This window comes from Scyliorhinus canicula, chromosome 7 (assembly GCF_902713615.1).
Source record: "Scyliorhinus canicula chromosome 7, sScyCan1.1, whole genome shotgun sequence".
NCBI classification, from domain to species: Eukaryota; Metazoa; Chordata; class Chondrichthyes; order Carcharhiniformes; family Scyliorhinidae; genus Scyliorhinus; species Scyliorhinus canicula.
In genome coordinates this window covers 118,899,047-118,923,535 of record NC_052152.1, presented here as the reverse complement: position 1 = coordinate 118,923,535, position 24,489 = coordinate 118,899,047, and the positions used below count along the sequence as shown (strand labels likewise).

The 24,489-nt window shown below is 49.5% G+C and overlaps 1 protein-coding gene across 1 annotated transcript in view; it reads right to left on the bottom strand.

Moving 5' to 3' along the window:
- vwa8 (von Willebrand factor A domain containing 8) overlaps positions 1–24,489 on the bottom strand; it is a 489,820-nt gene that overhangs the window by 9,794 nt on the left and 455,537 nt on the right. The window contains exons 42-44 of the mRNA XM_038802772.1: positions 23,320–23,478; positions 10,170–10,268; positions 1,320–1,558 (exon numbers count right to left, since the gene is read on the bottom strand). Of these exons, the coding sequence (XP_038658700.1) occupies positions 1,320–1,558; positions 10,170–10,268; positions 23,320–23,478 (497 nt within the window). The remainder of the gene's footprint in view (positions 1–1,319; positions 1,559–10,169; positions 10,269–23,319; positions 23,479–24,489) is intronic.

The window sequence follows — 24,489 nt, the reverse complement described above, 5'->3', positions numbered from 1 at the left end:
CTGGGGGACCAGGAGAGGGAGATAGGAGAGCTCCCGTTGAAGAGGGCGGAGAGGAGCTTTAGATATCTTGGGGTCCAGATAGCTAGGAATCAATATGGGGAGGCACTGGAAAAGAAACAAAAACCTCAGGAGCACCGTCATCTTAACTGACTGGACCCTACCCGCCATAGAGAGTGGCAGCGCGTCCCACCTCCTGAATTTCTCCTCCATCAGCCTCGAAACGTTTAGCCTGTGCAGGCCCCCCGGGGGGCCTGCACAGGCTAAACGTTTACCACTGTGCTACCACCCTGCAGAGTGCTGACTCAACACTCTGGGTTGAAGATGGTTGCAAATGTATCAGCCTGGTCTTTGCACTGATGTGTTGGGTTCTGCCATCATTGAGGATGGGATGTTCAGGTTAGTTGCTTAACCGTCCACCACTTTTGAGACAGTATATAGTCAGGCTGGAAAGTTTTGACCTGATCGATTAGTTGTGAGATTGCTTAGCTCTGTCTGTCGCATGCAGCTTCTGTTGTTTAGCCTACTCTATGCCATGTTTAGCCTGATTATATGATACTTAAATTCCTGAGTTGCAGATTACCAGGTAAAGCCCACATTTTTAGGTGTGCCTGGTGTTGCTCGAGACATGAGCTCCAATACTTTTCACTGAACCAGGATCAATCCCCTAGCTTGAAGGTCATGGTAGAGTGGGGATATGCTGGGCCATAAGGTTACAGATTGTGGTTATGTACAATCTGTTGCTGCTGGTGGCCCACAGCGCCCCATGGGTGCCCAGTCTTGAGTTGCTGCTTTGCCTCTATCCAATTTAGAAATGTGATGCTTCCACACAATACGATGGAGGGTTCCGTAGTGTGAAGAAAGGACTTTGTCTCCACAAGAGTTGTGCGGTTGGTCACTCAGACCAATACTGTCACAGATAACTGCATCTGCGACCGATGAGGATGAGGTCAGGTTGGTTTTTCCTTCTCACCATCTGCCATAGGTGCAGTTTGGAAGATAAGTTCTTCACCACTTGGCCAGAAGTGGTGTTACTGAGTCACTGTTGGTGATGGACAATGGTGATCACCATATTTTGCGTATATGTGGAATATGCTGAATAGCAACATATAGAGCAAAGAACAAAGAAAAGTACAGCACAGGAACAGGACCTTCGGCCCTCCAAGCCCGTGCTGCCCGACTAAACTACAATCTTCTACACTTCCGGGGTCCGTATCCCTCTATTCCCATCCGATTCATGTATTTGTCAAGATGCCCCTTAAATGTCACTATTGTCTCTGCTTCCAAAGAACAAGTAAAGTTCATAATTTTTGTGCACATACCTTTCTGCTTGGTCGCCCAGGGATCCAATGAAAATGGCGAAAGCATTAACCTGAGGGTTGCAAGTCAAGGCTCGGGCAAATCTTTCAGGGTTTATGCCGTACCGCTCCAGGTTAGCATCACTCAGAACAATGACAAAACGTTCATCTGCCTCTTCCCTGGCAATCTCCTGGACTGCGTGTTCTGTTCCTTCAAGGGTATGGTCGCCACTCATGCAAAACTGGGCATGGGCATGCATCGTCTAAAGGAGGAAGACGTTACATTCATCAATGTCGGACCACATGCACAATCGCAACAAAAACAATAAGCAGGCCTGGACCATGTTCTCAAATATCCTGGTTTCGCAAATATAGTTCAACCATCATATTCCACCATAGAAAGTATGATGCAACCACAGAAAAAATATATCTTGGAAGGTGGCTAACTTCCAATAATATTTACGTGCTATCTGCTAATCTTAATGAACTGCGACTGAATAAATGCTATCAGTCTCTTGCAGTAAATCCTGACTGTCAATGAGCATTGATCAGGAATCACAAAGTTTAACTGGCAGATAGTTGATTGGGAAACACTGAAAGATTTGTGAAGATTAGTGATTGGGAATCAGAGTGAAATCGATAGAGATTACTGATTGGAATTCAGAGTGAAATTGCCGGAGATTATTGATTGGAAATCAGTGTGAAATCACGAGTGCTTATTGATTGGGATTTAGGGTGAAATAGATGGGGCGGAATTCTCCACTGCCCACGTGGCGTGGGAGAATTGTGGGAGGGCCTCCCGACAGTTTTTACGCCCCTCTGGCGACCCCAGGGATTCTTCCCCCCCCGGGGCTCGGAAAAATCGCCGCTCGCCGTTTTTCACGGCGAACGTCGATTCTCCGAGCCCTATGGGCCGAGCAGCCGGCCCTTCACGCCCGTTTCACCACGGCGGCAACCACACCTGGTTGCTGCAATCGTGAAACGGGCGCCAGATGCCCGTTTGGGGCATCTAGAGGCCCGATTGGCACGGGAGCACCACGACTGTGCTCGGGAGGGGACAGGCCCGCGATCGGTGCCCACCAATCATCGGGCCAGCGTCCAAAACAGACGCACTCTTTCCCCTCTGCCGCCCGGCAAGATCAAGCCGCTACGTCCTGCCGGGCGGCTGAGGAGAAAGACGGCCACCGCGCATGCGCGGTTCGTGCCGTCTGCGCGATGAAGTCATCCGCGCATGCGCAGATGACCTCACAAATGCGCCGTTTTGCGCGTCATTTCTGGCACGACAAGATCGCGGCCGGGAAAGACGGAGGCCCGCTCCTAGACCCCCGGGCCCCGAGGCCGTTGTGAACCTCGGCCGATTTCACGACGGCCATCCCGATTTGTATCGGGAGCGGAGAATACCACCCATGGAGATTAACCATTGGGATTCAGAATGAAATCGTTGAACATTATTGATTTCACAAAAGTCTGACTCTGTTTCTTTCTTAAATGTCTAAATTTCTGTAAGTCTACAACAGTAACTGATAGGCATTGAGAACAGTCATTTTTCACTACCATTGTCACCAAAAACATTTTGCAACATAATAGTCCAACTTTAATTTGGCCATTGCAGTTTACAGCAATTTTCTCAAAGGACAAAAAGTACATTTCAACCTGCTCCTCAACAATATAATCTTTATTATTGTCACAAGTAGGCTTACATTAACACTGCCATGAAGGTACTGTGAAAAATTCCTAGTTGCCACACTGGCGTCTGTTTGGGTGCACAGAGGGAGAATTCAGAATGTCCAGTTCACCTAACAGCACGTCTTTCGGGACATGTGGGAGGAAACCGGAGCACACGGAGGAAACCCACTCAGACATGGGGAGAACGTGCAGACTCCACACAGACAGTGACCCAAGCCCAAATTGAGGCATGAAGTGAATATTCCTTGCCAAATCAAAACCAGGATTTAAATCGGAGTCATCCTCAAGTTATACTGTCAACCTGTTGGTGTAATCTAAGCCTTTCTCTATGGAGTTCAAATTTCCTCGCTCCTCTCTCATTTTGAAAATCAAGGGGCTGAATTGTCCGCCGGAGGGATGCTCTGTTTTGCCGGCAGCCCAGGGGTTTCCCGATGGTGGGGGGCTGTCCCACAATGGGAAACCCCATTGACCAGCTGACGAAACGGAGAATCTTGACTGCGTGCCGAACCAAACCTCTGGCGTGGCGGGACGGAGACCCGGCCAAGGTTTTCTTTCTTTTCCTTTTTTTTTTTAAATAATTTTTATTGAAAGAGTTTTTCCATACAAACATTTACCCCTACTAATTTTTAAATTATTTACAACACAATCCCTCTAGGCAAATGTCCCTCCCTCGCCCGCCCTCTCGCGCGCACCAGTCCTCCCCACCCCCCCCCCCCCCAGACAACCTTAACAAACAAGGCAGCCTACAGTTTCAGACATGAGCAGCGAGCAGACTTGCCCGCGTTACAGTCGTGCATGTCCCCCCACGACCCTTGCTGCCCCCTCCCTCCCCCCCCCTCCCCCCCCCCCCCCCCCCCCCCCCCCCCCCGGGTTGCTGCTGCCACGACCCCGAACGTCTATCACTGATCTAAAAAGTCAAGGAAAGGTTGCCACCGCCTGGCGAATCCCTGTACCGACCCTCTCAGGGCAAATTTGATCCTTTCTAGCTGAATATAGCTAGCCATATCGTTAATCCAAGTTTCAACGCTTGGAGGCCTCGCGTCCTTCCATTGAATTAATATCCTTCGTCGAGCCACTAGGGACGCAAAGGCCAGTATTCCGGCCTCCCTAGCCTCCTGTACCCCCGGTTCTACCCCGACCCCAAAGATCGCAAGCCCCCATCCTGGTTTGACCCTGGACCCCACCACCTTCGACACCGTCCTTGCCACCCCCTTCCAGAACCCTTCCAGCACCGGACATGCCCAGAACATATGCACATGGTTCGCTGGGCTTCCCAGACATCTGACACACCTGTCCTCACCCCCAAAGAACCGGCTCATCCTTGTCCCCGTCATGTGAGCTCTATGCAGCACCTTAAATTGAATGAGGCTCAGTCTCGCACACGAGGAGGAAGAGTTGACCTTCTCCAGTGCATCCGCCCACATCCCGTCTTCTATCTGCTCTCCCAGCTCCCCTTCCCACTTGGCTTTCAGCTCCTCCCCTGATGCTGCTTCCGCCTCCTGCATTATCTTGTAGATGTCTGATATCTTCCCCCCTCCGACCCAGACCCCCGAGAGCACCCTATCACTCGCCCCCTTACTGGGGAGCAGGGGAAACCCCTCCACCTGCCGCCTAGCAAATGCCTTCACTTGTAAATATCTGAACATGTTTCCCGGGGGGAGCTCAAACTTCTCCTCCAGCCCTCCCAGGCTCGCAAACCTCCCCTCTATAAACAGGTCCTTCAGCTGCCGTATGCCCACCCTGTACCAGCTCTGAAATCCCCCGTCGATGTTCCCCGGGATGAATCTATGGTTCCCTCTTATTGGCGCCGCCAACAGACCTCCCATTTCCCCCCTATGTCGCCTCCACTGCCCCCATATCTTGAGGGTGGCCGCCACCACCGGGCTCGTGGTGTACCTCGTGGGGGGGAGCGGCCATGGTGCCGTTACTAGGGCCCCCAGGCTTGTGTTGCCACAGGACGCCCTCTCCATTCGTTTCCAAGCTGCCCCCTCCCCTTCCATCATCCACTTGCGCACCATTGACACATTTGCCGCCCAGTAGTACCCCGAGAGATTGGGTAGTGCCAGCCCTCCACTGTCCCTACTCCGCTCCAAAAAGACCCTCCTCACCCTTGGGGTGCCATGCGCCCACACGTAGCTCATGATGCTACTCGTCACCTTTTTGAAGAAGGCCCTAGGGAGGAAGATGGGCAAGCACTGAAATAAAAACAAGAACCTTGGGAGGACCGTCATTTTGATTGACTGCACCCTCCCCGCCAGCGACAACGGTACCATGTCCCACCTCTTAAATTCCTCCTCCATCTGTTCCACCAGCCTGGAAAAGTTCAACTTGTGGAGGGTCCCCCAGTTCCTTGCCACCTGCACCCCTAAGTACCTAAAGCTCTTTCCTGCTCGCTTGAAGGGGAGTCTCCCAATACCCTCTCCCTGGTCCCCCGGGTGTATCACAAAAACCTCGCTTTTGCCCAAATTTAGTTTGTACCCCGAAAAGTCCCCAAACTCTGCTAATAGTTCCATTATCTCCGGCATTCCCCCTTCTGGGTCTGCCACGTACAGCAGTAGATCGTCCGCATACAGCGATACTCGATGTTCCTCCCCTCCCCTAGTCAGTCCTCTCCACCCCCCTGAACCCCTCAGTGCCATCGCCAACGGTTCAATCGCCAGTGCGAAAAGTAGGGGGGATAGGGGACATCCCTGCCTGGTCCCTCGGTGGAGCCCGAAATACTCCGACCTCCTCCCGTTTGTCACTACACTCGCCATCGGGGCCGAGTAGAGCAACTTCACCCACTTAATAAACCCTTCCCCAAACCCAAACCGTTCCAACGTCTCCCACAGGTACTCCCACTCCACCCTATCGAATGCCTTCTCCGCGTCCAGCGCTACCACTATCTCAGCCTCCCCCTCCACTGCCGGCATCATAATTACATTCAGCAGTCTCCGCACGTTCGTGTTGAGCTGCCGCCCCTTCACGAACCCCGTCTGGTCCTCATGGATTACCCCTGACACACAATCCTCTATTCTAGCTGCCAGGATCTTTGCCAGCAACTTGGCATCCACGTTCAGAAGCGAGATAGGCCTGTAGGACCCGCACTGCACGGGGTCTTTATCCCGCTTCAATATCAGGGAGATCAGAGCCTGCGACATTGTCGGGGGCAGAACCCCCCCCTCTCGCGCCTCATTAAAGGCTCGTACCAGCACCGGTCCCACCAAGTCCACATTTTTCTTATAGAATTCCACCGGGAACCCATCTGGCCCCGGCGCCTTCCCCGCTTGCATCTGACCTATTCCCTTGACTAGCTCCTCTAGCCCTATTGGCGCCCCCAGCCCTTCTACCAGCCCCTCCTGGACCCTTGGGAACCTCAATTTGTTTAGGAAGTCCTCCATTCCCCCTCTCCTCGTCGGCGGCTCAGACCGATACAACTCCTTGTAAAAATCCCTGAAGACCCCGTTCACTTCTTGCCCCTTCTGCACTACCTTCCCGCCCCTCTCCTTCACTCCCCCAATCTCCCTAGCCGCATCTCGTTTGCGAAGCTGGTGTGCCAGCATCCTGCTCGCCTTTTCCCCATACTCATAGACCGCGCCCTGTGCCCTTCTCCACTGCGTCTCTGCCTTCCTGGTGGTCAGCAGGTCGAACTTGACCTGCAGGCTGCGCCGTTCTCCCAGCAGCCCCTCCTCTGGTGCCTCCGCATATCTCCTATCCACTTCCAATAGCTCCCCCACCAGCCTCTCCCTCTCCTGCCTCTCCTTTCTTTCTCTGTGCGCCCTTATGGAGATCAGCTCTCCCCTGATCACTGCCTTCAGGGCCTCCCAGACCATCCCCACCTGCACCTCACCCGTGTCATTCAAGTCCAGATAGCTCTCAATGCTCTTCCGGACCCTTTTACACACCTCGTCATCCGCTAACAGCCCCACATCCAGCCGCCACAGCGGGCGCTGGTCCCGCGCCTCCCCCATTTCCACATCCACCCAATGCGGTGCATGATCAGAGATCGCAATGGCCGAGTACTCAGCTTCCCGTACCCTCGGGATCAGCCCCCTGCTCAACACGAAGAAATCGATTCTGGAGTACACTCTATGGACGTGGGAGAAAAAGGAATACTCCCTCGCCCTCGGCCTACCAAACCTCCATGGGTCTACTCCTCCCATCTGCTCCATGTACCCCCTCAGCACTTCTGCCGCTGCCGGCCTCCTATTGGTCCTTGAGCTCGATCTGTCTAGCCCGGGGTCCAGCACTGTGTTAAAGTCCCCCCCCATGATCAAGCCCCCTGCCTCCAGTCCCGGAATGAGGCCCAATAGGCGCCTCATAAAACCCGCGTCATCCCAGTTCGGGGCATATACGTTGACCATCACCACTTTCTCCCCCTGCAGCTTACCCTTCACCATCACATACCTACCCTCCTTATCCGCCACCACCTCCTCCGCCACGAACGACACCCTCTTTCCCACCAGAATCGCCACCCCCCGGTTCTTTGCGTCCAATCCAGAGTGGAACACCTGTCCCACCCACCCCCTTCTCAGGCGAACCTGGTCCACTACCTTCAAATGGGTCTCCTGTAACATTGCTACATCAGCCTTCAGTCCCTTCAGGTGTGAGAATACCCTTGATCTCTTGACCGGCCCATTCAACCCCCTCACGTTCCAAGTGATCAGCCGGGTCGCGGGACGACCCGCCCCCTTCCCCTGCCGATTAGCCATGTCCTGTTCCCTGCTCGCCCCGGGTCGACCCTCCCCTTCTGACCCGCTCCCCATGACGATGTCCCCCTCCCCTCACCTCTCCAGTCCTCCACTTCCCGTTTCTGGTCTTTTCAGCAGCAACCCGGTGTCCCTCCCTAACCCCCCTCCCCCCCCCCCCCAGGCTAGGACCCCTCCTAGCCGCGATGTACCCTCCATCGTACTCCCGTAAGTCAGCTGGTTCACGCTGACCCGGCTGCTCCTGCCACACTCCGACTCCCCCCGGCTCGGGGGGGGGGGGGCCCCCCCCCCCTTGCCACTCCTCCCTGGCCCCGCTCCAGCGCGGGAAAGGTCGCCATTGCTAGCCACGCCCCGCACTCCTCCCCTCCCCCCTCCTCTGCCCCGCGCGCGGGAAAACAGAGGAAAGCCCGCGCTTTCGCCCTGCCACACCCCACCCCACCATCTTCAGTTCCACCCCCGTCCCCGTCCATGCCTGTAAAAGAACCCCCCCTAGGAGCCCATATCCCCGATCTGCTCTCCCCCCCGTCCCACCTCCCCAACTTAACATTATAAATAACAGATAAATAACAAATAACAATGTACTTAACAGTCGCCCTCTACCAAACAGCATAAATAACCATAAATAACCATGAATAACCACAATAACAATAACTAAGGGAAGTTGGCAAAGGGGGAAAAAACATCAGAAGAAAAACCACAGCAAGAGTTCAAAATCCAAACAGAGAATTCAGCTGAAAGTACCCGAGCGGCTACGGCCGCCAAGTATCCCCTGGGTCTAATTCGAGTCCAGTTTCTCTTCCTGTACAAAGGCCCACGCCTCCTCTGGGGACTCAAAATAGTGGTGTTGGTTCCTGTAGGTGACCCACAAGCGCGCTGGCTGCAGCATTCCGAACCTGATCCGTTTTGCATGTAGCACCGCCTTCGTCCGGTTGTACCGGGCCCGCCGCTTTGCCACCTCCGCACTCCAGTCCTGGTAGACCCTCACCGTCGAATTCTCCCACTTGCTGCTCCTTTCCCTCTTGGCCCACTCCAGCACTCTCTCACGATCGCTGAGTCGCTGGAACCGCACCAGCACCGCCCTCGGGGGCTCATTTGCTCTTGGCCTCCTAGCCATGACCCTGTAGGCCTCTTCCAGCTCCAGGGGCGAAGGGACGGCCCCTGCCCCCATCAGGGAGCTCAGCATTTCTGCTATATATCCCGGGAGGTCTGACCCCTCCAGGCCTTCTGCCAGGCCCAAGATCCTCAGGTTCTTCCGCCTCATTCGGGTATCCAGCTCCTCAAAACGGCTCTGCCATTTCAGGTGGAGTGCCTCGTGCACCTCTACCTTTCCCACGAGGACCGTGGCCTCCTCCTCCCTCACAGTCATCTCCTGTTGCAGCTCCCGAATCGACGCCTCTTGGGTCGCCTGGGCTCCCATCAGCCTGGTGGTCGTCGCATTCATTGACTCCAAGAGCTCCATTTTCAGCTCCGTAAAGAAGCGCAGGAGAGCGGCCTGCTGCTCCTCCGCCCATTTCCTCCATTCCTCGGGTGCGCCACCGGCCGCCATTTTGGTCTTCTTCCCCCGCTTTTTTTTGGGAGCTGCTGTTGCTTTCTTTACCACCCCACTCCGGGTACCGACCATAAAGTTGGTCTGGTTCTCTTCAGGGAGCCTTCCCCCACCGGGATTTGTCCTTACAGCGCCGTTGGGGCCCTCCAATCGGCCCGAAAACACCTTTGTAGCAGGAGCAGCCAAACGTGCGACTTAGCTGGTCATAGCCGCAACCGGAAGCCTCCTTTCTTTTCCTCTCTGAAATTCAAGTCTCTTCATTCCTGACTCCAACTTAAATTGCTTCATTTGTAATTGAATTCCAGCTACCTCAACCCAAGTGCCGTTAGGATCAACCTTCTCCTCCTCAAGGTTCAAGCGCTCTTCAACAATCTCTGCCTCTTTAGACGCTACGTTTAAGTCAACTTCTAATTTCTCTGTCACAGCCTTCAAATGAACCTTTTTTATCTGTCGCAAGGCACCAACAGACAGGTTGTCTCTCTCCAGAAATGGTCTCATCATTCCCCCTATCCAGGACAATCTATTTCACCTTAAATGAAAGGAAACATTTTAAAACATGACCGTCTTATAAAGTCTCACATTTGTGACAGCAAATATCAAAAAAGCTCCAGAACCTCAATGGCCTACAACTATTTCTAGGGCACATAAGCTATACCGTCCCTCTTTGCTGGATGTAGTACGTTGGTACACAGAGAAACAGGATGAGACCATTCTGCCCCTTGAATCATGCAGTTCCACCATTCAATAAGATCGCGGCCTGTCTGCATCTTAACTCCATTCACCTGCCATTGATCCATAGCCTTTTATGCCCATGTCGAACAAAAATATCCATTGATCTCAGAATGATTCATTGAGCCAGCTCCTGGTGCTTTCTGTCATGTTGGTCCAGTGACCAATGAAGTGACTCTTTGTAAAAGAAACCCACTTCACTGATTATAAAATCACAAAAATTACCTTCATAATCTGCAGTCTCTCCTTGTTGTTTTTCGGAATTTTTTCACTTCTGACTAACTCGATGTTGAATCCATCTCCTGAGTGACCAACAATGTCATACTGAAAAGATGAAACAGACCAACAAATCAGATTGAATACATTTGAATAAGCCACCAGGGTTGAGGAATTGAACAAACGAATGTGATATAAAATAGGATAATTAGTTAGAATAATGTAGAGGATAGAGCCGGTCTGATGGTAGTGAGTTCACAGACAAAGAACAAAGAAATTGAGCAAAGCATGGCCAGAAAGGGGGGAGGGGAGCCTCGTGCAGAGGATGGTGAAAGGATGTTGGGTAACAAGAGGCCCAGGGTTGAGGAATGCGAAGTGAGCCAATCAGGATATATGGCCAGGTCAGGAGGTGTATAGGATGACCTATGGGAATCTTGTATGTGAAACTTGATGCCATTTGAATGATATGTGCAGAGATCTCTTTGTCTTCGGCCTCACATGGTTCTGGGAGCTTCAGGAGACTGTATGTGTTCTGAATCTCTACAGAGTGGGTCAGCCTTGCAAGTTGTTTAAAAATAAATAATACTATACCTACAGATCCCTCTTGAGTTTTATTGAGACCAGACTGACGGGTAAAGAACTTAATTTGTCAGGGTAATGGTGCTATTGAGCGAACTTCAACAATACTATCATTTAGTATAAACCCCTGGCATAAAGGTTGTCTTGCTAATGAACTGTTCTGATTTTAACTCCCATTAACTGTCTCTGTTAAAATTGAGTAAACAAAATGATGGCGTAGTCACATTGCCACTGGCCCAAGGAGACCCAGGTTCGAATCCCACCATGATTCCGCTCCCGTGCTCACACCACTTGACCCCCATTATAGTGCCTTTTAGTAAAACCACAACTTCACAGGAATGATATCAGACATACTTTGACAGAAAGACTCAAAAAGAGACATTAGGATATTCCGGTTGCTGGACCTAGTTTCTAGCTGTGATGAAGAGTAACTTGGCAGATTGGTGCTGCTTGGCCATTCCAATCACTCATTGTTTCATTCCCTATTTCCTGATGATCTGGGATCTGTTGCGCAGTGTCAGAGTTTGACCAACACATTCCTCCTCTTCAGGATTCAAGTTTTTCTGCTTATATTTCAAGCAACATTTTTTTAAGAGCTTAAAAATGGAACTACAAGTTTCAAAAAAAGGAGGCAACAAATGAGAACAAATGTCAGAATCAGTGTTAACACTCTCGACTCTGAACGCTATGGTTCAAATCCCACTCCAGATCCTTGAACACATAATCGTGCAGTGCTGAAGGAATGCTGCCCTTCTGAGGTGTCAATGAGGTGTCAATCTGAGGCCTTCTCTGCTCACCCAGCTGGACATAAAAGATCCCATGGTATTGTTTTGAAGAAGAACAGTGATTTCTTACTCATATCTTGGTCAAAATTCTGTAACCAACATCATTATCACATCGTTGTTTGAGGGAATTTGCTGCGTGCAAATTGCCAACATTACAACAGTGATTACACTTTTTTATTTTACATCCATGCTGACTATAATAATAATCTTTATTGTCACAAGTAGGCTTACATTAACACTGCAATGAAGTTACTGTGAAAAGCCCCTAGTCGTCACATTCCGGCGTCTCTTTGGGTACACAGGGAGAATTCAGAATGTCCAATTTACCTAAAAGCATGTCTTTCGTGACTAGTGGGAGGAAACCGGAGCACCCGGAGGAAACTCACGCAGACACGGGGAGAACGTGCAGACTCCGCACAGAGAGTGACCCAGCCAGGATTTGAACTTGGGACAGCACGGTAGCATTGTGGATACCACAATCGCTTCACAGCTCCAGGGTCCCAGTTTCGAATCCGGCTTGGGTAACTGTCTGTGCGGAGTCTGCACATCCTCCCCGTGTGTGCGTGGGTTTCCTCCGGGTGCTCCGGTTTCCTCCCACAGTCCAAAGATGTGCAGGTTAGGTGGATTGGCCATGATAAATTTCCCTTAGTGTCCAAAATTGCCCTTAGTGTTGGGTGGGGTTACTGGGTTATGGGGATAGGGTGGAGCTATTGACCTTGGGTAGGGTGCTCTTTCCAAGAGCCGGTGCAGACTCGATGGGCTGAATGGCCTCCTTCTGCACTGTAAATTCTATGATTCTATGACCCTGGAGCTGTGAAGCCACAGTGCTAACCACTGTACTACTGTGCTACCCATTCATAAAGTATCAAATGTTTCAGGATGTCCCTAGGTCTGAGATGTACGATATAAATGTAAAGCGTTCATCCTTTCCATCGATAAAGAAACAGAAAATCAAAGGTGAAAGTGATGAGGTGATTTAGAGTCAAATTAAAAATAAAGTGAGGTGGAGAAAAATTAGATTGAGAGAGAAAAAGAGACAATGGAAAATTAAGTTTTAAATGCCGCTATATGCCACCAACAGAGTTGAGATTCCACAGTTTTAATTGTCCCCTTTGTGGGTCAGAGAGGTTGAATGCATAATAGAAACATAAGTTTCAATATTAAAAAGGTCCTTATGTTCTTGAATACCAGCCCTAACTTTCTGTTGCGTGTTTAATTGCCGATCAACATTCAAACTGAGAAACTTCATGACTTACTATTTTTTGTGAGGTTAAAGGTGGAACAGCTCAAATCATTAACAACTTGGGGCAATTCACAATTCATGAAGTGTTTCTTCCTCACCACAAATTGCCACGCTACTTAAGACACTAATAATGGTACAGTAAGAAGTTTTAAAACACCAGGTTAAAGTCCAACAGGTTTATTTGGAATCACTAGTTTTCGGAGGGCAGCTCCTTCATCAGGTGAAGTTTGCATTAGTAATGATAACTGTCAAACTACTGGATTGTTGTAAAAACCCATCTGGTTCACTAATGTCCTTTAGGGAAGGAAATCTGCTCTCCTTACCCGAGCTGACCTGCATGTGTCTCCCGACTCACAGCTATGTGGTTGATAACTGCCCTTTGAAATGGCCTTGCGAGCCATTCAGTGGTATTTAGGAAGGTGGGTCACCACTATCTTCTCAATGGCAAAGAAGGATGGTCAATAAACACTGGTCTCTCCAGCAACTTCCACATCCTGAGAAAGAATTTTTTTAAACTCTCTACCCCCTACTGTAATCACTTCAATAGTCTCCAGCAACACATTAATTACAGGTGGAGGAAACTTCAGTATAAACAGTAAACTATTATCACACAGCTTTCCTTCAGGCATCTCACAGGATAAATCATTTATTGTCTGCACACTTGCTAAGCTAAACACCAACATGTGCCAATAAATTGTGCAGCTGAGCCTGGGTGGGGTCATTGGGCACACACTTCACAGTGTAGTCTGTACACAATAGACCTGATTAATTTAAAGATCGGCCTTGTTAGGATTCATCCATCCTGGGTGTTCTGGCTGCATCAGTAACATATGACTATCCATTCAAACAACTTTTTTGGAATTGCAGAGTGTTCCAGCTCAGAAACAGGCTATTTATCCCGTGCATTATGTGCTGGATTGTGTCTACACAAACAGCCCAGTTAGAACCTTCTGTCTTCGAACTAGTGTTGGTGGGAATGTGTGTGCAGATGGGGATTGGGGTGTGTGTGCGGGGGCTGGAGTGTATATGCGACATGTATGTTGGAGTATGCGTGTGTGAGGGTTGGAGTGGAGTGCGCACGTGTGTGTGTGGATTGGCGTGCGTGCGTGTGGATTGGAGTGCATGCGTCTAGTTTGGAGTGCGTGTGTGTATCGATTGGAGTGCGTGCGTGTGTGTGGATTGGAGTGCGTGCGTGTGGGTGTGTGTAGATTGGGATGTGTGTGTAGATTGGGATGTGTGTGTGGGGCTGGGTGAGGGAGTTGGTGTGTATGTGTGTAGATTGGAGTGTGTGTATGGGTTGGAGTGTATGTTTGTGGCTTGGAGTGTATATGTGTGTGGGTTGGAGTGTGGTGTGCGGGGTGCAGTGTATGTGTGGGTTGGAGTGTGTGTGGGTTGGAGTGTGTGTGGGTTGGAGTGTGTGTGGGTTGGAGTGTGTGTGGGTTGGAGTGTGTGTGGGTTGGAGTGTATGTGGGTTGGAGTGTGTGTGGGTTGGAGTGTGTGTGGGTTGGAGTGTGTGTGGGTTGGAGTGTGTGTGGGTTGGAGTGTGTGTGGGTTGGAGTGTGTGTGGGTTGGAGTGTATGTGGGTTGGAGTGTGTGTGCGTGGGTTGGAGTGTCTGGATTGGAGTGTGTGTGGGTTGGAGTGTATGTGGGTTGGAGTGTGTGTGGTTTGGAGTGTGTGTTGGTTGGAGGGTGTGTGTGGGGGTTGGAGTGTGTATGTGTGGGTTGGAGTGTGTGTGTGTGGGTTGGAGTGTGTATGTGTGGGTTGGAGTGTGTGTGTGTGGGTTGGAGTATGTGTATGGGTTGGAGTGTGTGTGTGTGTGGGTTGGAGTATGTGTATGGGTTGGAGTGTGTGTGTGTGGGGGGGGGGGGTGTTGGAGGTGTACGAGTGTGGTTGGAGTCTGTGTAGGTTGGAGTGTGTGTGTGGTTTGGAGAGTATGTGTGGGGGTTGTAGTGTGTGTGTGGGTTTGATTCTGGGTTTGTGGGTGTGGGTTTAGAGTGTGTGGATCGGAGTGTGTGGATCGGAGTGTGTGGATCGGAGTGTGTGGATCGGAGTGTGTGGATCGGAGTGTGTGGATCGGAGTGTGTGGATCGGAGTGTGTGGATCGGAGTGTGTGGATCGGAGTGTGTGGATCGGAGTGTGGGTGCATTGGAGTGTGTCCGAGTGGTTTGGAGTATGTGTCTGGGCCATTGCAAAGTGTGTGTGTGTGGGCTGTACTGTGTGTAAGTCTGGGTTACAGTGTGTATGTAAGTGTGGGTTACAGTGTGTGTAAGTGTGGGTTACAGTGTGTGTAAGTGTGGGTTACAGTGTGGGATCCAGTGTGTAAGTGTGGGTTACAGTGTGTGTAAGTCTGGGTTACAGTGTGTGTAAGTCTGGGTTACAGTGTGTGTAAGTCTGGGTTACAGTGTGTGTGTAAGCGTGGGTTACAGTGTGTGTAAGTGTGGGTTACAGTGTATGAGTGTGGGTTACAGTGTGTGTGAGTGTGGGTTACAGTGTGTGTAAGTGTGGGTTACAGTGTGTGTGTAAGTGTGGGTTACAGTGTGTGTAAGCGTGGGTTACAGTGTGTGTAAGTGTGGGTTACAGTGTGTGTAAGTGTGGGTTACAGTGTGTGTAAGTGTGGGTTACAGTGTGTGTAAGTGTGGGTTACAGTGTGTGTAAGTCTGGGTTACAGTGTGTGTAAGTGTGGGTTACATAGAACATAGAACAGTACAGCACAGAACAGGCCCTTCGGCCCTCAATGTTGTGCCGAGCCATGATCACCCTACTCAAACCCACGTATCTACCCTATACCCGTAACCCAACAACCCCACCCCTTAACCTTACTTTTATTAGGACACTACGGGCAATTTAGCATGGCCAATCCACCTAACCCGCACATCTTTGTACTGTGGGAGAAAACCGGAGCACCCGGAGGAAACCTACGCACACAGGGGGAGGACATGCAGACTCCACACAGACAGTGACCCAGCCGGGAATCGAACCTGGGACCCTGGAGCTGTGAAGCATTTATGCTAACCACCATGCTACCCTGCTGCCCACACTTACAGTGTGTGTAAGTGTGGGTTACAGTGTGTGTAAGTGTGGGTTACAGTGTGTAAGTGTGGGTTACAGTGTGTGTAAGTGTGGTTTACAGTGTATGTAAGTCTGGGTTACAGTGTGTGTAAGTGTGGGTTACAGTGTGTGTAAGTCTGGGTTACAGTGTGTGTAAGTCTGGGTTACAGTGTGTGTAAGTCTGGGTTACAGTGTGTGTAAGTGTGGGTTACAGTGTGTGTAAGTCTGGGTTGCAGTGTGTGTAAGTCTGGGTTACAGTGTGTGTAAGTGTGGGTTACAGTGTGTGTAAGTCTGGGTTACAGTGTGTGTAAGTGTGGGTTACAGTGTGTGTAAGTGTGGGTTACAGTGTGTGTACGTCTGGGTTACAGTGTGTGTAAGTGTGGGTCACAGTGTGTGTAAGTGTGGGTCACAGTGTGTGTAAGTCTGGGTTACAGTGTGTATGTAAGTGTGGGTTACAGTGTGTGTAAGTGTGGGTTACAATGTGTGTAAGTATGGGTTACAGTGTGTGTAACCGTGTGTACGTGTGGGTTACAGCGTGTGTAAGTGTGGGTTACAGCGTGTGTAAGTCTGGGTTACAGTGTGTGTGTGAGTGTGGGTTACAGTGTGTGTAAGTGTGGGTTACAGTGTGTAAGTGTGGGTTACAGTGTGTGTAAGTGTGGGTTACAGTGTGTAAGAGTGGGTTACAGTGTGTGTAAGTCTGGGTTACAGTGTGTGTAAGTGTGGGTTACAGTGTGTGTAAGTGTGGGTTACAGTGTGTAAGTGTGGGTTACAGTGTGTGTAAGTCTGGGTTACAGTGTGTGTAAGTGTGGGTTACAGTGTGTGTAAGTGTAGGTTACAGTGTGTGTAAGTGTAGGTTACAGTGTGTGTAAGTGTGGGTTACAGTGTGTAAGTGTGGGTTACAGTGTGTGTAAGTGTGGGTTACAGTGTGTGTAAGTGTGGGTTACAGTGTGTGTAAGCGTGGGTTACAGTGTGTGTAAGCGTGGGTTACAGTGTGTGTAAGTGTGGGTTACAGTGTGTGTAAGTCTGGGTTACAGTGTATGTAAGTGTGGGTTACAGTGTGTGTGTGCGAGTGTGGGTTACAGTGTGTGTAAGTCTGGGTTACAGTGTGTGTGAGTCTGGGTTACAGTGTGTGTAAGTGTGGGTTATAGTGTGTGTAAGTGTGGATTGGAGTGTGTCTAAGGGGTTGGAGTGTGTCTCAGGAGTTGGAGTGTGTCTGAGGAGTTGGAGTGTGTCTGAGGAGTTGGAGTGTGTCTGAGGAGTTGGAGTGTGTCTGAGGAGTTGGAGTGTGTCTCAGGAGTTGGAGTGTGAGGAGTTGGAATGTTTCTGAGGGGGTTGGATTATGTGTGAGTTGGAGTATGTGTCTGTAGGAGTTGGTGTATGTACATCTGGGTTGGAGTGTGTGTGTGTATGTGTGTGTGTGTGTGTGTTGGAGTGTTTGTGTGTGCGTGTGGGGGGGGGTTGGAGTGTGTATATGGGGGTTGGAGAGTGTGTGTTGGTGGGTTGGAGCGTGTGTGTGTGTGTGGGAGTATGTGTGTGGGTTGGAGTGTGTGTCTGTGTGTATTGGAGTGTGCGTGTGTGGGAGTGTAAGTCTCAGTTTGAATGTGTGTAAGTATGGGTTGGAGTGTTTGTTGGAGTGTGCATGAGTGCTCAGTTGTGTACCTGTGTGTGTACATGCTGTGTGATGGTTGGATTGCAGGTTGGGATAAAATACAGACCAAGAAGGATTGGAGAATGAGAAAATTTAGCGAGATGAAGTGAGTTAATAGCTTCCTTTCAAACTCCCCCTGGGTCTCAGCTTTCCTTTCAATCCAATCCAATCCTAGCTTGCTGCCAGTCATTAAATGGAATCTCTTGGAGTGTATGCCAAACACAACCCTTACTGTGTGAAAGCTCTGACTGTCAATGCTGAAAGCTGCAAATAGTTCTGCTCAATTGCTATCCAGCACAAAACGTGCACAGACCACTATTCATTTGCCACAGCACCCATCTCCGAGCAGAGTGCAAAAGGGGCCACTTCTCTATTCCAAACCCTTTTGCAAATGAGAGAAAAGGGGTTGATACTTCTGAAGAATTTCTGACCAGTGAAAACAGCCAACACATCCACGTAGATTGGAATGAAGCAGACTAATGAGAATACAGCCCGGGCCAAAGAACTGAATCTCTCCTGGAAGCAATTTGCCACCTCTAGTTTTTATACTGGTAGACTGCTTGAGTGAAACTAAAGGACTAATTCAATTGGCTGGCTGGCACGGCGCGATGCCTCTCAACCACCCCACTCAGTTGATCAACAGCTGTCAAGCGAGAAGGGAAAGATGATCTGATTTGAATGTTGGGATCTGTCAACTTACTGGTCTGTAACTTCATCAGAGTGGCAATCTCCGGCGGATTGCCACTCTCGATGGACTTAACTATAGAACATAGAACAGTACAGCACAGAACAGGCCCTTCGGCCCTCAATGTTGTGCCGAGCAATGATCACCCTACTCAAACCCACATATCCACCCTATACCCGTAACCCAACAACCCCCCCTTAACCTTACTTTTTAGGACACTACGGGCAATTTAGCATGGCCAATCCACCTAACCCGCACATCTTTGGACTGTGGGAGGAAACCGGAGCACCCGGAGGAAACCCACGCACACACGGGGAGGATGTGCAGACTCCACACAGACAGTGACCCAGCCGGGAATCGAACCTGAGACCCTGGAGCTGTGAAGCATTTATGCTAACCACCATGCTACCATGCTGCCCCAAACTATGCTGTAATTGTAAAGCTTCTCCGTCGGCTGACGGCAAAATTGGAAAATGCGTTTGGGCAGTGAATCGGTTTCGACATAAAAATTGCGGCGGGGGCTGATTTCACGTCAAACTGCAATTCTCCGTTTTCTCGATAGTATCATCAATGCATTCCAGAGCGCATGTACAGCAAATGCCGTGGGCATATTATTAGCGAGTCCGACCTGGTATTCCCCGGGGCCTCCTCCACCTTCGTTTTCATTTTCCGCCTCCACTGGGCTGAATTCCCGACGGCGAAGTACACGGCTGAGGGAGAGAGAGGGAGTACGGAAAGTGTCCAACATTGCCAAAGCTTTATTATTGGAATCGATTGTGTGCCATGTGATGTTAGCCCCTTAATAGTCGCTGGATCGCTCCAGATTTTGCTGTTTTTGCAGTTTTGCTGTTGTGGAAGCCCACGAATCCTATCCCGGCATCAACAAATAGTCTCAGGAATGGAGAATCCAGCCGCCTGTCTTTACCAACCTTCTTCACTCAGACTGGGGTGAGACAAGAGCAGTGAAACAGACCTAAGCTGTGTCAGCGTGGAGTAACTGGAGCACACAGAGGAAAGGCACACTCCCATTTTACGGCTCTAGCCATGGTAAAGGAGGTGTTTAAAAGGATAATTTAATGGGAGAAGGTAGGTTTCAATGGTAAGTGGTTGAGACAACGGGGGAGAGGGGATGGGGAAGATGAGAGTGGGAAGGGAGGGTGGGACTGGGAGATGCTGAGGTGGAGTCATACTAGATGGGGGATTTTTGGACCGGGAAACGGGTGGGGGAGATCAGACTTGGAAGAGGGGGTGGGACCGGGAGGAGCTGGTGGGGGGTTGTACTGGAAGGGGTAGTCAGACCGTGTCTCACCTGGAGGGGGTGTTAGGTTGGGCAGGGGTGGGGCTCAGATCGGCTCGGGGTGGGGTGGTGTGGTGGCTCCGGGGTGTCCTGTGCAAGGCTGGGTCAGGGTTTTTTAAACAGTTACTCTGGAGTTTTAAGTGATTTTTTTTTACTTCCAACTCTTTCAGAGTAACGAACAGGGTAAAACTGGCAGAACCATCTGAAGGTAGCAATTTAAATCGCCTCTGTTGAGTGGTTCCCAGTGCAATTGTCCAGAGGCAGTTACCGCTTCCGGACAAGTGTTAAGGAAACCCTCAGTGGGAATGTGACACTGGGGAACCAGGAAGTTATGGGGGATTGTCTCCATCTCACTGCTGCTGCACCTCCAGTCATTTTTAGGAACAAAACATTTCTGGCTGCTGCCTTTCTTGGCTGGAGTCCCGGCAGCTGGGATTGAGTAGCAGAAAATCTCCTGTGTCAGACATTAATTTTTCACCCAATAGGTTGATGGAAATCAAAGCCTGCGCCCAGTGCAATTTTCAAATCAGGATCTGCAAAGTGAGGGTGGAGTATGGAAATCCTTGGGCGCGTTTAGCAGCTGCATGTTTCCTGGTGCTCGCAGCGCTGTGAATCACAAGGCTATAAAACGCAACGGGGAACACACAGCCAAGGCTGCACATAGCCTCATTTTGTACACTGAGGAGCTCCGCTCGCTGAATTCATCAGTGTAACGAGAGATCGGGACGCCATTTAAAAATGCCGTCCTGATCTCCGAAGCTCCCGAAGCGGCCCCAAACCACTCCCAAGCCCCAACGCACTATGGGAGGGTCCTTGGCCCCCTCCTGCACCTCCCCCACCCAATACATGTGCAGGGTGCCCCCGGCCTGATCACACCCACGCAAAATATGTCAGTTGGGCGCCGCCAACCTTACACCCTGGCAGTGCCAGTCTGGCACCCAGGTGGCACTGCTAGGATGCCACCCTGCCCAAAAGGCACGCTGCTCCATCTGGTCTCCGCTTGCTGAGACCTTGGGTAACTCAGGAATCCGCATAATAAAGTGAGACCAGCTCTCTCGCTTTAATATGCAGATTTGCTAAAAAGTGATCCCGCCCACAATGGGCAGGTTTTACATTGCAACGTCGTGCGAGATCACACTAGATCTCGCTAGGCATTGCGAGCTGGTTGGATCCCACGAGTGGGGTCACCTGACTATTATCGACCATACTGCTCTGCGGCGAACTGCTTTTTGGGCGCAGCCTGACCATTGGATCAATCCCCTTGTGTTCTAATTTCAAAGTGCACACATGACTGAGATTGGCCTTTGCCACAGAATCTTACAAAGGAATGAGTATTTGGCCCAATAATAATAATCGCTTATTGTCACGAGTAGGCTTCAATGAAGTTGCTGTGAAAAGCCCCCGGTCGCCACATTCCGGCGCCTGTTCGGGGAGGCCGGTACGGAAATTGAACCCTCAGTGCTGGCATTGTTCTGCATTACAAGCCAGCTGTTTAGCCCACTGTGCTAAACCAGATCCTGGTTTATGTGGCTCGATTGACTTTGAAAGAGCTGTCTAAATCAGATTCCGTTTTTTCCCCCATGCCTCCACAGATTAGGTCTCTTCATGCAACCCTCTGTGTGAAAAAAATTCTCATTAGTTTAAATCTATGACCTTCAGTTACCCACTCGCTCACCAGAGTAAATTGCTTCTCCCTGCTTACTTGAGCAAAACCTCCCATAATTTTTGACACCTCTCGGAGGTCTCTCCTTTAATCTTCTCTGCCCCAAGGAGAACAATCCCAGCTTCTCTCTACATGAACTGAAGTCCCTCATCGCTGGTATCATTCTGGTAAATCTCCTCCATACCCTCTCCTGACACCTTTGTGCCGAGATTAGTACACAATACGCCAGCTGAGGCCCAACTGGTGATCTGTAAAGGTTTAACATAATTTCCTTGTTTTTGTACACATTACTGCTATTTACAAAGCCAAATATCTCGCACATTTATTTACTGCCTTCTAAACCTGAATATAGAAATGAATCTGATCCTCAAAAAGAAAAAAAATCATTTGTAATTTATTCATGGGGCTTGTGCGATTAAAATCTTTAGAAATCTAATTGTTCATTATTTGGATCTGCACTCGGCTCTGATGAACTTGTACATTAAGGACCCTGAGGGAAGTTCTGGCTGGCAGCATTTCACAATCTTTGAGAGTGAGATTCCAAGATGCTTCACAGTGAGAACATCACTTTCGATGTGCATTCATTCCTATTTTGGGGGCAAATATGACACCCAATTTGTACAAAGTAAGCTCCCGAAAAGCAGTGAATTGGTTTTGGTGGTGCGGGTTGAGGAATGGATATGGTTAACAAGGTCTCTCTTTTTCTTCAAATGGTACACTCTAGAAAACAATGGCATCATCTGCTTAACATCGGATCTGAAAGAGATAACTTCATCCTCATTATTGAAGAGAAGGAATGTGATGTATGATGAAGGGTGAGAACAGTCACTACCACCTCGCCAACCATAGAATCATAGAATTTACAGTGCAGAAGGAGGCCATTCGGCCCATCGAGTCTGCACCGGCCCTTGGAAAGAGCACCCTAATTAAGCCCTCACCTCCACCCTATCCCCATTACCCAGTAACCCAACCTAGCCCTTTGAACACTAAGGGGCAATTTATCATGGCCAATCCACCTAACCTGCACATCGCTGGACTGAGAGGGGAAACCGGAGCACCCGGAGGAAACCCACACAGACACGGGGCGAAAGTGCAAACTCCACACTGAGTCACCCGAGGCGGAATTGAACCCAAGTCCCTTGAGATGTGAGGCAGCAATGCTAATCACTTGGTGGCAAAAACGGTAGGGAGAAATTAGGGAGGAAATTCCGGTGCTTAGGGTCCAGGCAGCTCAAGGTACAGACACTAATGGTGGAGTGAAGCAAATTGAGATTGTACAAGATCCAGAATTGTAGGAGCACAGATATTTTGGGAGGGTTGTAGGGTTGGAGGAGAATACAGATAGGACGAGGTGAGTCCACAGAGGGATTTCAAAACAAAATTGAGGATGTTAAATCATGGAAACTGCGAGCTTGGTGAGAGTTAGGATACTGACTGCACACTTTTAGGTGAGCTTCAAGTTTACAGAGGGTGCAAGGGTAGGAGACATCAAACCAGGGGAGCATTGGAACAGTGGAATCTGGAGGTATCAGAACATTTTCTAAAGCATCATGTCATTTGAACCAGTCACTTGTTACAATTTAAGTTTCTTCCCCCTAAATTGTAGTTTGGCAGTACCTTGACTAATCAGGGTCAAACTGCCTGGTTTAAATTTCAAACAATGTTTGGCAGTTAACTGTCAATCACCTGGTGCATTCTCCAAGGAAACACCTCTACAAATCAGGTAAACTTGCCAGCCAATCAGCACATTCTTTTCGTACAGTACAAATTGTTGTTTCCCCCTGACTTTGGTGTTATTGCGAAGTGTCCTGTTGAGTGCACAATGAAAAGCTTTGACATGTCTCTATTTCCCCAAATTACTCATAGGAAGAAGAGGAGGTCATTCAGTCCTTCAAACCTGTTCTACCATTCAGTTAGATCCTGGCTCAAATGTATCTGAACTTCATTTTCTGCTTTGGTTCAATGAAGAGATGGTAGAAGCAGATTCATTAGTAGCATTCAAAAGAACAAACACTTGAAGGGAAGTATTTACAGGGCTAGGGAAAAGAGCAGGATGGTGGCACTAATTGGAAAGATTTTTCAAAGAGTCGACACAGGCACGAAGAACTGAAAGTTTTCCTCCCTCGCTGTTGGGTTCAAAGCTTCTCCCTTGTTAGCCTCAATTTTCCAAAACATTACATCAGCTGGTTGTGTTTAAGGATGACCTTTACCTTAAATTTATGCTCATAATGTTCAAAGGCTTCCAGAACCATGCAGACAGCTTCCATGGAGCGTTCCAGTCTGCCATCGAGTCCGTTGAAGCGGTACATGCTGCCAGAGACATCCACCAGCAGCCGCAAGCGCTTGGGTTTCTGCTGGGGGCTGCCGAGCTGAAGAGACAAGCAAAATGTGTTCAAGTAGAGCAGAATCCAAAACAATTCACACAGCAAGGGACATTTCCTTTAAAACAGACAAGCTGGAAAAGAGAAGAAATGTAGCAGACTCCCAGCTCCCCTTGATCTGTTTACAGGTGGCCAAAAACACGAGAAACAAATTCTCTATTTAGTTGACCAGTTTGGAATGGAGGCCCCAGTGGGGATTAGCATTTCCTCTTAAAAGGGATAAAACCGCAAACATTACATACTCACCACCCAAACTCATATTTAAAACAAAAAAATCAAATTACAGCTATGAGGCCTGAGACAATTAGAAATTAACTTCACATGGTGCCTCTGGGATTATGTTAGACATCCGAGAAACATCCAGAGAACACAAGTTGTTCAGGTTCATCTTGGTGCAAGCTACCACTCTGAAATGGGTAATCACTCCGGCAAGGTTGGCGCAGTTATCTGACGTGTCTGGATTTGTGAATGATGGAACTGTGAGGCCCAGTTTCAAAAGTGAATGAAACATAATGAAAGGGCTTTCCAATGAAAGACTTGGGAGCCAATTATTGACCATTGGTTGGAAGTTTCCAATCAATTGGCACCTGCTGTTTAACAAACACTGGGGAGAGCAAGCGATCACCATGAATAGAGGAACAGGAGGAGCCAAATTTAAACCCATCAATAAACAATAACAAATACAATGTCAATCCCCTAGCCAACAATTCCCTCCTCCCACCAACCCCCAAACAATTTAAATACAAACATCAAGGAAAAGGAATCAGGAATCCACCATCCACCCATACATACATAGTCATCAACACCAGACACAGTCCAAACATCTCTCCCCACCCCCCCACAACCCCAAGCACCCCTCATGATCGATGTCATCAAATTCTTGACAGCGCATAATAAACAAAGCCCATGAATTGTAGAACCCTTCCATTCTTCTCCTCAACTGAAACTTCACCTTCTCGAATGTTAAAAACTCCCAACAGATCCCCTCGCCATGCCAGG